Source organism: Larus michahellis, chromosome 1 (genome assembly GCF_964199755.1).
Source record: "Larus michahellis chromosome 1, bLarMic1.1, whole genome shotgun sequence".
Taxonomy (NCBI): domain Eukaryota; kingdom Metazoa; phylum Chordata; class Aves; order Charadriiformes; family Laridae; genus Larus; species Larus michahellis.
This window is the reverse complement of record NC_133896.1, coordinates 73270105-73287845: the sequence shown is the minus strand read 5'-3', so window position 1 is coordinate 73287845 and position 17741 is coordinate 73270105. Positions and strand designations below refer to the sequence as shown.

Here is a 17741-nt window from a genome sequence, read left to right as displayed (position 1 = left end):
GGGTTGTGTTTGTCACTATGTAACTCCTGTTGTGTTCTGTTAGCTTGAAATCACGTAACACGATGTGGCTGATTCATGACGTGACATGTCACTGCCTGGCATGTCAGCTGGAAGCCTGTACGAACCCATGTGCTACATCTCCATACACACATAGCGCTTTGAAATGGCCCCTGATTTTAAATCTACTAGCAGGTGCTGGCACATCCACTCAAAAAAGTTTAAGAAACACTAATAACTTATGAAATACTCGAAGTTTTATTCTTTCTGTAACATCATGATTAGAAATTGAAAAGCCCAGTGTTGTCATTAGAGACGTTATCTTCCCCTCCACATGCTCCACATGTCAAAATACCGAGCAATCTTTTATCAAAGACTTTTTTCTAATATTTTTTTTTTTTCCCCAGAGATAGCAGTCGTGGCATTAGCTTATCTTCCTTTAAAAGCAGCAAGGAAAAAACGTAGCAACTGAAATGAAACAAACAGAAACTAAACTCATTCATTAGTACTAAAAGTACACATTTGAATTCATAGCCTAGCAGCATTAGTGGGTAAGGGCACATAGAATCATAGAACTGTTTAGGTTGGAAAAGACCTTTAAGATCATCAAGTCCAACCATTAACCTATCACTGCCAAGTCCACCATGATCACGATCAAAATTTTAAACTGGTTTCATATATTAAATCCTCTCAAATTACATCAAAACCCAAAATGGTTTGTTGAATCGTCTTGCCTGCCTCTGATGTTCTTTGGATGCTCTCATATGTTCTCTCTGGACACTACTGAAGCAATTCTACTGGGAAATACTATAGTAAAAAGTCTAATTCTGCTGAGAAATATTTATGCCTTAGCGGAATTGCCAACATGAGGTCTTCCATGATTTGAGACTGAAAATTAATCCCACTTGATTAAAATAGTAACTTATAGATTCATTTTGTTAGCTGCTTTCTAAGCCTTTGAGATACGTTCATACCAACCTGTAAACTTCATCCATGACATCCATGTTTAAATGAGATTCTCGCATATTCATGTGACTCCAGGAGCTGGGACTTTAAGGAAACTATCCATTATAAAATCACAAGATGTAGCCACACTGCTTTGAAAAATGTGTGTACTCTAAAGTGACGATTTCCATGCAATTTCCCTGAAACCCTCTTTTGTACCAGTTCATTTTACACTAAAACTGCATTCTGTAGAACGAATGTGTAGTTCTGAGAAACCTCAGTGAGATATTTGCCCAGCACTTCATATAACTTATAGGTTAATACTAACCTATAAGAAACTGTCTCTTTGAATTTGAAAATAAAATAGATTTCTTCTCCATTCTGCTCCTAAATGTTGCTTCTCTTCAGCTATAGGCAGCTACCAGGGATTACAGATTAAAACATTTCAGATTAAAAAATTTGTAGAGCTCCCTTGTTAAATGATAATCCTTCAGCTGTTGGTACAGGAATACTTACTGCAAAATATATCTATTTGATGCTTAGTTTGAATTGCCTGCCTGAATGTGTCAAGGGGAGCTAATTTCAAATCTAGCACATAACGGGGAAGCAAACCATCCTTCTGCAGACAAAGCAGGCAGTTTCTGGAAGCTGCTAGACTGATCACATTAGAATTTGCTTCAAACACCGCAGAAATTTCTGTGTGGAAAAGAAGCTCTACAGTTGGTAGAAGATGGCTACATTGCTGTCCAGTGGACAAAGCCTATGCGTTTTACTTTTGATTATTAACATATGCCACAAAATACCCAAACACTTAAGCTGAAGCTGCAAAAGGGAAGATTTAATTCCTGAAGCGAAGTACCTGGCTCCTTTCTAGAAGGATCTAGTAGAAAGAGAGCCCTCCGCTCCATTTCAAGCTCTCTCCTAATCCATGAAATAGGCACATTGCTACAGTACTATTATTTTGCACAAGTCTGTGCTTCTGGAATAAACACATTCCTTGATTTAGAGAGTCTAACAGCTCAGAGTCTAAAAAGTGAATCTCTGGAATAAAGGATGACCTTTACTTTATAGGAATTTCATATTATGAAGGAAACTAGAAATTAATCTGATATTGGCATAACTGGCTGGTTTGTTATCTATATTTAACTTAGAGATAATATTGGTCCTTCATCTTTGCAGTGCTGTGATATTCGGCAGCCCCCAGGGAAGAACGCTATGTCCCATGCTGAACTTCATATATTTCTCCTCATGGTTGGCTCCCCTTCCTCAGCAGAAAGACCCTCTCCTAAATATTTTCCAACTCTTCCCACAGACCAAGCCCACCCAAACGTGAGGATTATCAGCAAAAAACAATGCAACCAGAAAAATCTAATTTTTCTCTGTTTCATTATGCAGCTACAGATTCTACACTCTCCTAAAGTCCTTTTACTACTATCCTTAGGACTGCGTGGCCAACTGGCAACGTCAGCTCAACAGTATCTTAGGGGCATTAAAAACCTTGACTTTGTGACACTATTTTCTTGTTTGGGACTTTTCCAAGTCTCTTCTTGCAAAACGCTGCTCTTTCACATTCAAGCTCTTTGTTCCAAGTGACACTAGGCGAGCAGTTCTATCAAAAAGCTTCTGCAGAAGTCAATGCTTAGGTATTTCTAAGTAACAGAGCAAGACGCAGAGCAGAAACAAAACAACAGGTCCCAGCACTCCTGAACACCGAGGGATTCTGTAACTGAGCCTGGCTTTAGTAGCTGCCTCCTGAAAGTAATAGTGCCTGGTGTAATATCTTGGTCTTCGGTATGAAGGCAATGCTGTGGACCATTTAACCAAAAAGAATGAAAACTACTACCTGCTGCCCACACCACCAACTTTGCCACTTAGGAAGAAGTGGGTGTTTTATTTATTCGTACCAGGTAAGGAAGGCACTAGTGGCAAGAAACAGTAGGGAACTAGTAAGAAGCACATACTGCATGTTTGTCATTACCACTTTGCTTTACCTCTCTGTTGCTCCCTGTCTGATTTCTGAAGACCCCTCTTTCAGAAATGCAGCAGTCTTGCTTGATTTGTGTATCTTGCTTTTGTTTTGTGACCACAGGTTCCAGAGGTGGGTTTTTTCCCCCTTTTTACTTTTTGTTATGCTTTCTTCTGAGTTTTCATTATAAAAAGTGCCGACTGAGCCTGACAAGGGCTGACTTGCTGGCAACTCTGCTTGAGAGACAGGCTCCTGCCAGAGAGGCATGATATCAGGAAACAGAGCTGTGGAGAGCTAATCTGAAAGAGCATCCTAGGAGCCCCTCCAAGTATCTAATTTATTTTTAGGAAAGCAGGGAGGGGTAGGAGGCAGGCAGAATGCTGTGCAAGTCCCTACTGCTGCTGCTATTAACATTGTTTTTCTTGTTCGGAACACATTCTCTATTTCAGAAAAGCATCTTAAGAAGTTCCATTAGTACACATCACTTCATTGTGCTCCAGCAAACGCTTTAAAAAGTTATTGTTTGTATGTCTGGATGTCACGTATAGGAAGAAGAGCAAGGAAGAGGAAAAATAGTTTCAAAGACTCTGTCACCAACTCCACATTTTGTTATTTGGGATTAAAAGCACGGGCAGCAAAGGGAAAAGGCTTCCAGGTAAATAGATAATTAGCTACAAGGTCTCCATTAAGAATGGACAGGGATACTCCAGAAGTAGCATAGCACCAAGCAACATAGCACAGCTAAGGCAGATGAGGTCTCATTTTACAGCTCCCTATACATCACTGTATCCATACTACAAACTTTCCCTTAATTATCTTACAGCTATTTCTAACCTGTTTGATGCACTGACAAGGGGATTGGGAAATGCAAGCACTGAAAAATGTTTTGAATTTACTGATTTATAATATTCTAGTGCTAACTGTTATTCTGGTGCTGAAAAGCTTAATAGATTAATTTAGAAGGATTTTTTTTTAATCACTGGCATATAAAGAATTGTGTCCAGCCCGGAAATTCTCAAAAATAAAATAGCCTTGCAAATCTTGGAGATAAGCCTTCTGTAAACATAGCCCCGACGTTCTAGCAGGGATGGTGCCTCTTACATCACTTTAATGAGAACTCTTGTTCTTCTGTCTAAAATACCTCAGTACTCTCTTTAATGAAAATAAGGATGCCTTAATTTCCTGCTGCTTGGATAGGCATTCAGCAGCTGCTGAGCTCTTCAACCAATAAAGAGGACAGTAATTGCCATTAGTATATGAGGCCTAACACGTGCAATGGGTTAGTTTCAGACAGGTTCCTCCTCTCTGCTCTTCAGGGAAAAAAATTTGGCCCCATCTAACACAAGCAGTCACACCCTCTGATCACCTGAACACAGCCACAGTCAATCGTCTTTATCACACAGCTGTTCTCTTTACAGCTAAAGTACTTCACAGTGCTGTGCAGAACAATTAGCTCGTATTTCCAACAATATTTGATATCACTAAATAAAAAGAAGTGTTATGAAGAGGAAACACCAATATCCTTGAACAGCAATGCATCTATCATCTGTAGAGCTGAAATTAAATACTTTCCTTTAACATGTTCAAAAACGGCAGCTCTGAGGGTACAAGAAATATGTATGTCTACTTATCAGCTAGGCTTCTGCGATAGTCATAGTTTGATGTGGCAAGCAAGCTGATGCGGCTATATACATAATGGAGCTTAGTGTTTTCCCCAAGATGTCCCCAGGATAAATTTTCACATTCTGAGCTATCATACAAAAGAGAGAAATGAGGGAAAGGGAGCCAAACGTACCCAAGTTAACAGAGCTGCTTAGGGCAGTCACCTAAAATGCAAGTTCAAGTCAACAATTTGCCCAAAGTAGAATCGGAACTATCATCTAGATGAGTGTTCCTATTACCAGGCCATTTTAGGGCCTTTTTCTTTCTCCTTCCCTTCAGATGTTTTTCTGCTTTTTTCCATCAGATCTTTATCCTGAGTCGAGAAAGCTTTCCTACTGAAGCTGGGAAGTATACTCCCATCATCAGTTTTGACTGGGACAGGAAAAACCCCAACCAGCTCCCCACAGTAAACAGTTTACTTATTTTGCCTAATAACATAGTCTGTGGTGTGTCTGAATTAAAACGCTTATTTCCAAAGACTCTTATTCTTTATTTTGTTCCGGGTATCAGATGTACTTGGTAAGAAAGTCAACACTGAGTCAGTCGTAGTTTCATATCCAGGCTTACCTTGCCTGGATGAGAATGGAGCAAGAACCCTTGCTCAGTCCCTTTCTGTCCTTCATATACTATAAACAGGATGCAAGACACAGCTAGGGCATGTGGCAGCAACTGTAGCATCAGCAGCAGATATTCCTCAGAAATGGAAGATGTTCCCCTGGAGAGTCTCTGGCCATTGTGCAGTCGATCTGTGCTGTGGTAGAGAGGCATGCTCTAGGTCTTTTAAAGGCGATTCTATTGCTGACTATAGGCAACATGAAAAATTTTCAATCCAATGTTTACTTTGGTGATCAGAGGATCAGATAATGTGAAGATCAAGTACCATCTTCAGTTAAGGATTCACACTGATACCTCTCCGGATAGTGCAGTTGAGGAGAATCTGATTGTGTATATCCAACTGCTTAGTGCTGTTTCTGGCTTGTCTGAAACACATTTCCTTTCCTTGTCACAACTCCCAGGTGCTACTGCTGAGCAAATAGTAACACCACTGCCAGAAGTATTTGAAAAGAACAAAAAAATTGATTTGGACAATCTGTGTGCTGTTGCCATTGATGGAGACACAACTGTGAGTAGGGTTAGGGCTGAGGTCGTAACAAGGTTAAAAGAAAAGTGCCCAGGAATTCTCTCCTGTCACATTTCACACTGAATTGCTCCTGTTTTTCAGCAGATGCTACAGACAATGCACTGTGCTCCATTAAATACGGGGAATCATTTAGCTACATTTACAAGCCACATTGAGATTTCACTCCAGAATTACTGTACTTGAAAGGTTACATGGAAAGGTCTAGGATAGTGCATCATGCAGGCACCAGATGCTATATTTATACGTGCAACATAAAAAGGAAGGAACAAAGGCAGGAATGAACAGGGCCCAGGCTGTTTACAAGTGAGGGTTATGCTGCCGTCCTTATTCAAGAGTACAATGCACCTCACCTGAAGTCAGTGAAGACTGTAGCTGTCAGGTGAGAATCCTGGTAGCATGGTAAAGGTCACGGTTCAGACAAACATATTCTCTATAACATTGCTTTTTTTTTTTTATCTCCTGCACGGCCCCGTACAAGCAAGAGGCTTGAAGTTAATCAGAAGATGGACTGGGAGGTTATTCTGTCTAGTATTTATCTGCACCTGTGCCTGTTCTCTCCTCCTTACTTGGGAGCGTGTAACCACCTTGAAAACCCAACAGAGCAGCGTGCAAGCATTTACACGATCAAAGGCAAAATGTGCTTAAGACAGACTTTGGAAATCCAGCACAGTTTGGCAAACTTCAAAGATAGTTGCCTTTCAAATGGGTTGTGGAGGAGGCCTTGGTAAATTTGAATGGTATGATTAGCATACCGGCTGTTTTTAAAACTGCTCAAGAAGAAGCTGTGTTAAAATCCATTTCCGCAAGACACACGCATTTTCTTTTGGACAGGCTCCACTAGCTCTGTTTCTTAAATCAATTTTTCTGGCACAGATTTCTTCTTGGAAGAATGTACGACACCAGCTCAGTTTCCTAACCAAAACTTGACAGAATGTGTGCAGCACAGCATAATGGCATCTCTACTTCATGGCTTCCTAAAAGTTACAGTACAGAAACCTAGGAAGTGAATGTGACTATTTCAGGTCACATCTGCTGAAAGACGAGCGAGACAACAGAAGATGCCAGGGTAGTCTGCCCAGCACAATGTTCAAACACTGGTGAGGGCCACTGATAAAAGGTTTGCCAAAACGGGAGTTGCCAAGGTCTTAGAGGAGTTTCAGGGATGTGTTCAAGTCTTACTAGATTTAAAGGATGATCCTTGGCAAACTCCCCCTGATGCTTCTCAGCATTTCTAGAGCCAACAGTTGTTCCATCTGCTGCTGAGGCCGACTTTGAAGAATCCTTGCAAAGAGCAGCACGCTAACTTTAACACTATACAAGAGGGAAAAAAACACAGCTTTTCAGAAGTGACCTAGATGTTTGCCAGTAGCTTGACACACTCTCAGGTAAGGCTGTCTCCTTGTCTTCAAACACTTGAGCGTATTACCAAAGCTGCGCCAGTGTAAACTGTGGGCTGAAAACAGAGATTCAGCAAACAGCATCTATTGAAAGCTTGTCTAAGGCATTAACCGTTCATCTGTGGAGGTTTGACGTACGGTAACAGTGAGAAAGACCACCACGAACTAACTTCAAGAACCAAGCTGCCACTGGGGATTCAAAAAAATATTAAAAAATGGCTGTGAAGCTCAGACAGATACTCCCTGACAACAACTAAGAAAAAATAAATTAAAAAAAAAAATAATAATCAGCAAACACACTAAACTTTTGGGTCTGCTGAACACAAACAAGCTTTGAAAAAGCAAAGGAAGGTCCACACAGGCACAAACGAAGGTGTTCAGTTTCAACACATAAGGTTCAGTTTCTGCCACCGTGACGGATTTGCCAGCGTGTTTTCTGAGCCAGGCCACCGCACTATTGTATAAGCTTTATTCTAATTACTGCAGGCTCTATAAAGGCTTCTTTATCATTTAGCATTATAAATAATTGTGCTTCCAGGCTGGAGTTCAAAGCTCAGTATAGCATTCGCACAACACCACAGGCAGGTCAGGTGACCTTTCTCCAATTCTCCCCTCTCTGGTGCTGAGGACAGACAAAGTGATATGTCTGTCATACGCCATTACCATTAGAACAGAATCTTGTTCTTTTATTACAACTGAACTCCGCCGGATTTCTCAGCAGGAATGCTAAGTGAAATCAATGTCTTGGATTTCCAGGCTGAGCTTGGAGGTCACAGCCACTCTATCATTTCTCAGCATTATCCTTTCTCTTTCTCTCGCTCGCTCTCCGAGCCTCCAACTGGCACACAGCAGATTGAAAACAGCATGCATCACAGGGCTCACGCTGCACAATTTTACAGCCTTTTGGAGCCCCCTTCCTTTCCTTGTGGCCCACTTTTTTCTTTTTCTTTTTTTTTTTTTTTTTTTTTCAATTTGCAAATAAGTTTTGTTTGTGTTCTACAGAACTGCAAGCCAAAGGCACTGGAACACCTACAAATATGAAAAGGCAATAAAACACAAGGAAGAACAGAGCTGCCAGTAAGACGGTCATGCTTGATGTTACCGGTAGATATGGCAGACCTTCTAATACCGCAATTGCCACAAAATAAATACTGTGTCCCCTTAGAACTCATCAGACATTCTGCTTGTGCGCGACAGATCCAAAAACAACACCGGGATTTTAAGTGCAGTGGATCGAGCAAGCTGCTAGCCACACACAAAACCCCCTTGTAAAATGCACAAAAATCTGTTGTTAACCATAGACATGACTTTTTAGAAAAAAACCCAAAAAACTATAATCAAACACTGCATGGTGTTGTGATTCCTCATTCTACAGTATGTAAAAGAAGAGGCCAAGCCAAGGATAAATTTCGGGAAGTCAGAAAGTCTGCACTCAGGAGAGAAGAAAGAAAACACAGACCCAGAGCTTGATTCATTAACACAACAGCTACTGGTTCCACACCATCTATTTTGTTCTTTGAACGTGTATCTCACTGAGCTGACAATGGTATTATTTATTTGTCTGGTTATTTTTAATCTGTGCTGCTTTACTGTTAGGGTGAAAACAAGACACTACTGTCAATTCAAGGAATCTTTTCTGACATGATAAAGGACATGGACAGCATGCTAGAGGACACTAACAAAAAGAAAGGACACATTTTTATCAAGCTCTTGCTGTCACCTAAATGGGACTGCTTTTTCCCTGCATTGCTTAGCTAAATTCTTCCTAGTTGTTTTGCAACACCTAAGATGTGCCATTCAATTTTGACCCCTTACTTTTGCTCAGCTGCGGCATATGCTGAGGTCATCTTCTTCCCCTGGACATGCTCCGTGTCTTTTTTCTAGGTATAACTAGTCACACACTCGCGGTGTTATACAGGTGTGACTACCAAGCTGCTAACTTGACCTCTTAAATGAGAAGGGACCTAATTGCCCAGCTATGACCAAGATTACTCATCAGAGTCCATCGCTTGATGGACAGATACCAGCCCCATTCTATGACACAACAGACATTGCTTTGGAGACTTGTTCCTCCACAAACTCCCACTGAAGCCCAGGACAGGATCTAGCCGCAGGTGAGATGCCCCACTGCTTCCCATCTCTCGCCGACACACTGCTAATCTGACTCTGGTTTAGCATTATGAAAGGAAACAACAGTTGCGTGCTGGAACAGGAGCGGGTCACCTCAGCCTGCTACCTGTTACTGACGATGGAAGAAACAGCAGTGTGGTAGCTAGGACACTGCAAGGGAAACCATGGGATCTCAGCTGAGGTGGTGACTGTTACTGACGTCATGTATGAATGGTTGTTCGGTGTTACTGTGCTGGGGTCCTCCCATCGGAAAAATGGCACTACGAATATTCTCCCGTTTCAGGAAGCCATCCTGAGAACAAAGCTGTCTGCAAGCGAGAGGCACACAGATGCCCTTCAGAAAAAAAAAAAAAAAAAACAAACGTATGCAAGTACCCACATTGGCAGAAACACAACGCTGCAGGGCCTGGTACAGTACCTTGCTTTTGGGTGGAGGGCTGTTTGTGCTCTTGTCTGTGTGGATGCTGGTAGGGGATACAGCAGCACCAAGGTTACCCTGGGGTATGCCAGGTATCTTGCCTCCCGGAGACACTTGCATCGCAGCAAGTTGGGCAGCATACAACTGCTGTAAAAATGAATAAACAAAAACGGGGAGGGGGAGAGAGGAGAGACATCATCAATAAGTAAGTAATTTTCCCAAAACTTCTCCTACTGCAGATGATGTATTGTCCTTCTGATGGGTATTTTTTATTTAGCACACTGGTATATTTCAAAACAAGAATTGTCATCTCAACTTCTGTGACTCATTCCTCAGGGGACGAATGACACATGTCACCGTGAGAAATGTCCTAGCTTCCCTGTGTGTCCAGGGATTCAAACCAAGGAACAAAAGCTAATCTTCATGGTTTGCCTGAGCCACTGGGGAATCTTCCCTTTCCTGAGATGACACTAGGCATAACAGCATCTCCACCAACAATATGCGTCGACCTCTGTGAAATTCACATGATGTTTGATACGATGGTCTACCGTTTTACGTTTCTTTTTCTTACTTGCCATGTTTGCCTTGCTTGCACAGGCTGTAAGTTGTTTGGGACAGGGCATGTCAAAACTTTGTTTAGCTCTTATTGTGAGAGTCCACTCTCAGTTGGATCCTGGGGAACTGCTACAGTCAATAAAAATACATACTTATCGATGGTAATGGGCCGTCCGTTATCACCTAGAAGCTCCAATCAAGACTAAGAACCCTTTCTGTGATAGATTCAAAGCAGATACACAGTGGGAATGTTTTTCTCTTCAAAACTAAACCAGCAAGGTTTAAGCACGTATTTGATTATTAGCATGTGAATACTTATAATCACAGTCATCCAATTAAAATTAAGCCCTACAGTAAGAGTTTAACGGGCAGAGGTCAAAAAAAGGGAGAAAACAGGCAAACCGGCAGCGCCTGGCAGCTCCCCTGACCTCCACATAAAAAGTGGAGAAAATAAACATGGTGGGCAGGAGAAACAGCAACTGTTGCTGCTTTGTGAGTAGAAAGGAATTTGGGTGAAGCCAAATAGAAGTCAGATGCCTGAGACAGCAAGTACTGTAGTAACAAAAGCTTTCACTCCTTGGTCACAGTATCAGTTTCAAAGGCTCCTGCGATGTTTTACTTGTGCTGTGCAGTACATGTGTAACGTGTACCACTGAACAATGGTGCTCTCTGCCTGCAGGTGCCAACAGAGCTTCTGAGATGCAACGTGACAAGAGATACCGTGCAGGAACATGGAAGTGGATGTGGGAAAAGAAGGGGGCTTCAATATGACTGGTCTAAGAAAGTCTTGTTAGTGGTGCTTAGTTGTTTTGCGGCTGTTTTTTATTTAATTGTATATGCTGATAAAAGAACAAAGGTCAGATTGGAGGGCACAAAGAAATGCTAACCCAAACCAGCAAGTTTGAAAGAGGAAAATGAGGATTCATTACAGGGGTATTCCACATGGAGCTGTGTAAAAGGTAGAGAGACGCTGTTAACGTGAGTACCTAAGCCCTGTAGCAAACACTTAACTTGATCAAATGGGAAAGATTTACTGCTCTGAGTCTCGGACAACCCTGGACATTGTACAGTGGTTTCCTGTACAAACTCTTCCCTTCACCGGTGCACAATCCCAGCTCTTCCACATAATTAAAAGTAACCCATTTCTGCTCTTTTAGGTGTAATCAGGCACCAAGTTCTTAGTTATCTCTTTTTCACCCTTTCTATTCTTTTCAGACTTCCTATTCTTCTCAGTTTTGAATCCTTTTAATTTCTTTTCTCTACTTTGATCACTGCTTGTTCCTTATTTCTCTGTACTACTTTATCACCATTTATCCATCCCTTTCTGTTTAGTCTCCCTCTCTTTCCCTATCATCCTTTCATTCATCCTTTCTCTCCTTGCTTCTTCCTCAAATTTATTTATTCATTTATTCTGTGTGTTACCCCCAGCGAGTCTGAGCCAAATAGATGCAAATCAACTACAGATAAAAGTCATCAAAAACAATCCAGCCACAAAGCAGTCACAGATTCAAATGCATGTATTTATCAGTTGAAGTTCATATCCATTCATTCTTTCAAAAGAAGACTAAATCCAGCAGGGAGAAAGGAACAAGGGTCTGTGTGAACCAGAGAAGAACTCTAGCATGCAGTTCAAGGAAAACCGAGCCAGCTTTATGTATGAATTAATATATCAGAAAGGCAACAGTTGTCTAAGAAATAGGATACATGGTTAGAGAACAGCTAAAACATAATTGGACCCTGACAGAGCAGATGTAGGGAAAGCTTTTCCTTTTCTTTTGCTCCCTATTGAAAAAAAAAGACAAAGCAAATTGAGGGAACTATGGGAAAAAGACAAAAGAAAGTCAAATGTCCATTAAGCAGGAAAGGTTCAACCTTGCTGCTAATCTATAGATTAGATATCAGAGAATATGTCTAGTCCATAAGTAAAGGTAAAAATAACAAAGTCCGTTTGGACACTTAGCAGCCCTGAAACAACTGGAGATCACTGACAGGCCATACAGGGACCGGTCTGTTGAGGACTAAGCCTCCTGGAAATTGCTGCGAGCCTTTGGGGAAGACTTTTCCAACAGAATCCTTACCCTGAAGAGAGCAGGAAATCTCTACCTCAAACATAGCTCTCAACCTTCTGTTGAGGTCCAAAGAATGAATCACAAGAACTAAACTATATGAAATACATGCACTACATGGTGTCCAAGAATCTGTACTGTCTTACACCTGTTCAGTGGTCACTGAGAAATGTGTTGGAAGCCATGGTTCCTCCTTCCAGGATTGTCATCAACCACCTTTTTGACATGGCATGCAAAGCAGACGATGCCTAAATAAGCATGGGGAATGAATTTCCCTATGCAACAGCGCAGGAGAAAGCCAGATTTGTAGGTGATAAATGGAATATATGGAATTTCAAATGCATGCCTTTTTCTCCGTTCAGGGAGATATACCTCAAGAGAGCGAAGCACACAGTATAGTGTGGAGTAATCTGTAAGGCGGGGTGAAAGAAAACCTATAAAGCCTTCATTCATGCTTTGTACAAACTTATGTCCTCCTGCTATCAGATTCAACATCTCACCTCTATTTAATTCACTTTGAGAATTAAAAACAAACATTAAGTAAAAATCTTATAAGAGGTCCCTTGTTAGAGTACCCTCTTAAAAAGTCCCTTCCTGCAACACAAACCAACTATTCTACTGAAAAGCAACAGCAGGGCCAGCTCCAAAGTGAAAAACACGTAGCTGATGAAATTGCAAGGGTGTGAATCCTATTTAACCACTAAGATTGGTCCTATATTTGCACGCCCCACCTCCCCCCACCTTTCAAAAAATGGACCAAAATATACAACATGCATCACATTTCTTAGACTGTCAATATTTTTGAGCTTTAACATTATTGAACTTGTCTATTCACATTTAGTTGTTTTAGGACACGATGACCTTTAACTCATACCCAAGGAAAGGGCAATGGTGTGACCAAGTGCTGTGAATCAAGACAGCTAAATGACAACAATTTACGCATTCATTTCATAGACATACTGAACTCAAATAAAAGAACGTTTCTACCCTTGCTTCCCCAATAGAATTTCGGATTTTGAAACAGTGTATGAATTGGTCTCTGTTGAAATTTCCAACCATCATCTAAAATGCAGCCTTATACTTTTCACAGTAATGGAACCAAGACCTGAAGAAGTGCAATGAAAATGATGTTATTATGTATCACCGCTGTAATACACTGTTCGTGAGCCTCTTAACTTGTATCCCAAACAGAGACTCCTGAAGTCACTTCTGCTACCTTCAGCTAACCTAAAGTCTTGATCTCAAATTCTAGCACCCCGGGAAGGCATTCTGCTGCACTACAACTCATACAGGACTTTCAGTCTATAGGGTCTTGACTGGTTTATTGTGACCAAGGCGTTCAGTGCAAATCAGTGAAGCACTGCCGCTTCAGACAAGTTCGTTTTTGCTATATGTAATAAATAAAATAAGGATAATAACATTCTGCATTTAATAAGATAGATAATACTTCTTCAAGAAGGCAGAGTTGGGCTTCTGAAAAAGCAATTAAAAAATAAGGTCTATTGTTTGTTTATAACTACATAACTGTGTTTCGGCTTCCCTCCCCATGTGCAATATTGCACGCCGTGTTAATGTTTTCTCATTAACCTCTTACGAAAATCTGTATGGAAGAAAAATCAGGACAAAAGCACAATATGATGCACTTTAAAATGAGCAGGAGGTATAGTTATTTTTATAATGTTGCCCCTCTGTTCTTAAGCTATTAAACAAAAACTCCCCCTTCTCCCTAGGTCACCACCTAAACCATTTATAATTCTTCCAATATATTAAGCAGAAATATTCAGCTGAACTCTCCAAATGGACTAGCTCTAACAGCTCTTGGCTTGATGACTCTGTAGTACATCAATAGCAAAGCCTTAAGGTTAGACCAGCTTTGAAAACTTTCCCCTTGGGCTTTGTTGTTACATGTTAACAATGCTCATTACTGCTTTAAGGGTACACTAAAAATGAATTCTTGTTCTATTAATACAGAAAACGAGAATGAGATTTAATAGCAATTTTAAAAAGGGTTGAACAAAGTGTTAGCAATTACATAGGCAGAGATAGTTGATTCAAGCACCTATAGGCATTTGGATTACAGTATTATCTCTTATTAAAATATTTTTATTAGTGAACAGTAGAGATGAAGAGGTGTTATTAAAAAATACAACCACAGAGAGGTAGAGACAGGTGGAACAGGAATCTGAATCAGTTACTGCAATAAATTTGTTTCAGGTATAAACTAGTTTTTCAGTGGAGTTACCACAGCGATGAATTTACAAAGCACTGTGCTTAAATGTTTGAACTGTTGACTGATCCAAACTTCAATTTCTTTGTCATTCTGAGACCCATCATTAAAAATATACACATGAATGGCCCTGCTCTTTGATTTTTGCATAATCTGGGGGGAAAAAATGGTATAAATTGAGATTCTCTCATTCAGAATACATGAATTTAATTTTCTTTACCTCAAATTTTGTGCTTGTATAAGGCATGCAAAATGTTTGATTATGGCAGAAAGAATTAATTTTGGATCTGTTCAGGTGGAGTTTTTATTTAAAAAAAGGTCACAAGGAATTAGAAAGAAAAAAGAATTCACTTAAACATTTGACATACTGTAAGATAGGTTTTTAACGGTAGTGGCAACATAGGACAAAAGATAACTATAAAAACTGTAATTAAATCAGTGATTGGTAGCAATGCTTTCGAAATCTTCTATGAAGAAAGTTCTTCATTTAGCTCTGCATTACAAACCTGAAAGCTACAAATGTCAGATTTTCATTTTTCCTGTGTCTGAGTTTCCTTCAAAGTTTGTCAGTCAAACATTTCAAAGGGACATTCGAATTTGGACATTCAAAACTTCAGCAAAGGCTTTAAAGTGGCATTTGTTTGCACCAACTGGGAGGTTTTCAGAAAAGAAAGATAGTTATTTGAACACAAATTCAATAAGCTCATTTAAAACCTTCCCCAAAGAGCCCATTGCAAGGTGAATTTCACTCAGCTTCAGTGCTTGAGCTTGCGAGCACTGATTGCTAGTTTCACTTTGAGCTAATTTCAGATAACAATATAGCTCGAGATTCTGAGATTCACTTGGTTTGGTTTGGTTTTGTTTTGTTCTGCGGAATTCTGAACTGAGTTGGGTTAATTATTACTGTTCTACCTACCGTATGTCTTTATCCCACCCATTTCCTAAAAGAAATTGCCCTGGCTCCCAGTGCTGAGGTATGCATATGTCCCGCAGAGACTCTTTCTGGCAGGGGACCTTGCCTGAACCAGTGTTTCCTTCATTCACCAAGTAAAAAATAGCAAGCTGGATGAATTCGTCCCAAAAGCGTGGACCACACAGAGACTAGAGAAGATACACTAAATGCTGAAAAGCTACACTGTTCTTGCCCGTGGCCACAGAAACCAGCTAACTTCCTTTGAAAACTCCCATCCTAGCTTTGCTCTGCCTTTAGCCTAAGGGAGGAAGACAGGTAAGAAAATCATGAATCAAGGACAATAATAAATATTTGAAAGTTAAGACTGAGCAATTAATAGATAAGTGATATGCTACTTTTAATCAGAGAGCACTGGTAACACTTGGGGGAACTACCTAGAGAAATGGTGGATTTTGACTCTTGATGTTTCGGTTGAGATCAAATGTGTTTCTGGAAGATGAACTTTAAACAGAGAGTTTATTATGCCCAATAATATTGTACATCTTGTTTTGTCAGACTAGACAACCTAATAGTCTCTCTAGCCTTAAAAAAACCTGAGATTTAGAAAGAAATATTAAGAAAAACAAGTTCTCATTAGAAAAACTGTAAAGCATTCACAAACAGAACAAGGCTTCATTTATACACTTTTTGCATGCAAGTTACAAGCACAGCCTTGTAACCACCATCTCCCTCATATTAGAAAAACATCACTTTTAGAATTAGTAACCACAAGTCTCCATAAAATATGATTCTGGTAGCTGATCTCTAGGGTTCCAGGTCCACAGCCCTTATTCCTGAGAATAATCCCACTGTAGTCAACAGGACCACTTTGCCCGTGCCAGGCTGAATGCACTGGTTCTTTTCTCATTTGGAACTTCCATGGTATGACCAACTGGGGATCCCTGGCATCCAGAAACAAGGCAGGAGTCCAGGTCACTGAAATCTGAATGAGCTTTAAGTCTGTACTTGAAGTAATAAAGGCTTCTATCATCACTGTAGCACATTCAAAACAATGCTTGCTTTCCTTGTAAAACAGTGGATAACGTAAAAAATGTAGGTAGAGTTTATGGTAGCTCTGAGTTTTGTTAGAAACTAATGGAATTTCAATGGGTAGGACAATCATTTTAGCCAAATATAGCTTTATTTGTATTTATAGTAGCTTCTACGAGAAAGACATTAACCCTAACCACTGTATAAATATTAAGAAATTCAGTTTTCCTTGAAAAGCAGTCTTCAATTCTGTCAATGGACAAATGCTACTCAAATGTTACCAAGGTGAGAATCAGCACCCATGACATCAGCTGACTGTTCCTGGCGACACAGGAAGACTGTAGGAAATTCCTGATTAGAGCCTAGACCTCATGGCTCCTTTGTCCCATGCCTTAACAAGAAGACAATCCTTCTGCAGGATGTAACTGTAGGAACTTATCAATAGACACTTCCTATCAGAGGCTAATAAGATCTGTTAGTTTCTGTGATAAAATATCATTGTAAACTGTATGTTTAAGATTTCCTGCTCTTTACAAATGAAGAGTTTTTAACTGGAAAACTGCCCAAGTGGCCTACATATTCATACATACCATGTTCACACCATATGACAGTAATTGAAATAGAGTGACTATATGGAATGCATATTGGAGAGGAAACTTGATAATGTCTTCTGGAAAAAGCTTGTTGGATGAAATGTTGCAGATGAACAGTGTCCCCTTCAAAGAAAGTAATTAATATTGTACATATTTAAAAAAAAAAAAAAATCTAGCAAAAACTTATTCCTATAGTTTGTTATGCAGAACTAGAATACAACGTATTGTTGCTGCCATTACTCTTACTTATTTTTACACCAACAGAACATCTTTTGTTATAAAAAAAGAGAAAAGAATTTCTTTAATGTAAGGACACCCTTTTAACAGCACACTCCTTAAGGAGTACATAAGATGGGCAGTGATAAAGAGGAAGGCCAACAAACAACAGGAATGCCCAACTTAAGAAGGGGCATTTGTTTTGTAAACTGCATTCTCTCTATCACTGACTGTTCTGTAATGAAGAATAGAGCTGACTCTTCTGTAATGAAGATGAAGCGTCTGTATGAATGTTCCACATGGAGACTTCTGTCCCAGTACAGCTTTTCCAAATTAGAAGCTTGAAGTCAGTAAAGTGGCACAGACATTATACTCTTGTAGGAAAAAACTCACTACTGCCTATTTGTTTACTACAAGTATGTTTCCCAAGAGCTTATTTTTTGATATATCCAGATTTTTGGCAACTAGCTCAGAGCACCTGACTGC

General features: G+C 40.1%; 1 protein-coding gene across 34 annotated transcripts in view; it reads right to left on the bottom strand.

The window, feature by feature from the left end:
- Positions 1-17741, bottom strand: part of SOX5 (SRY-box transcription factor 5) — a 656593-nt gene that overhangs the window by 50812 nt on the left and 588040 nt on the right. For all 34 annotated transcript variants that reach the window (XM_074586204.1, XM_074586316.1, XM_074586286.1 and 31 more), the window contains one exon: positions 9657-9803. In XM_074586204.1, the coding sequence (XP_074442305.1) occupies positions 9657-9803 (147 nt within the window). The remainder of the gene's footprint in view (positions 1-9656; positions 9804-17741) is intronic.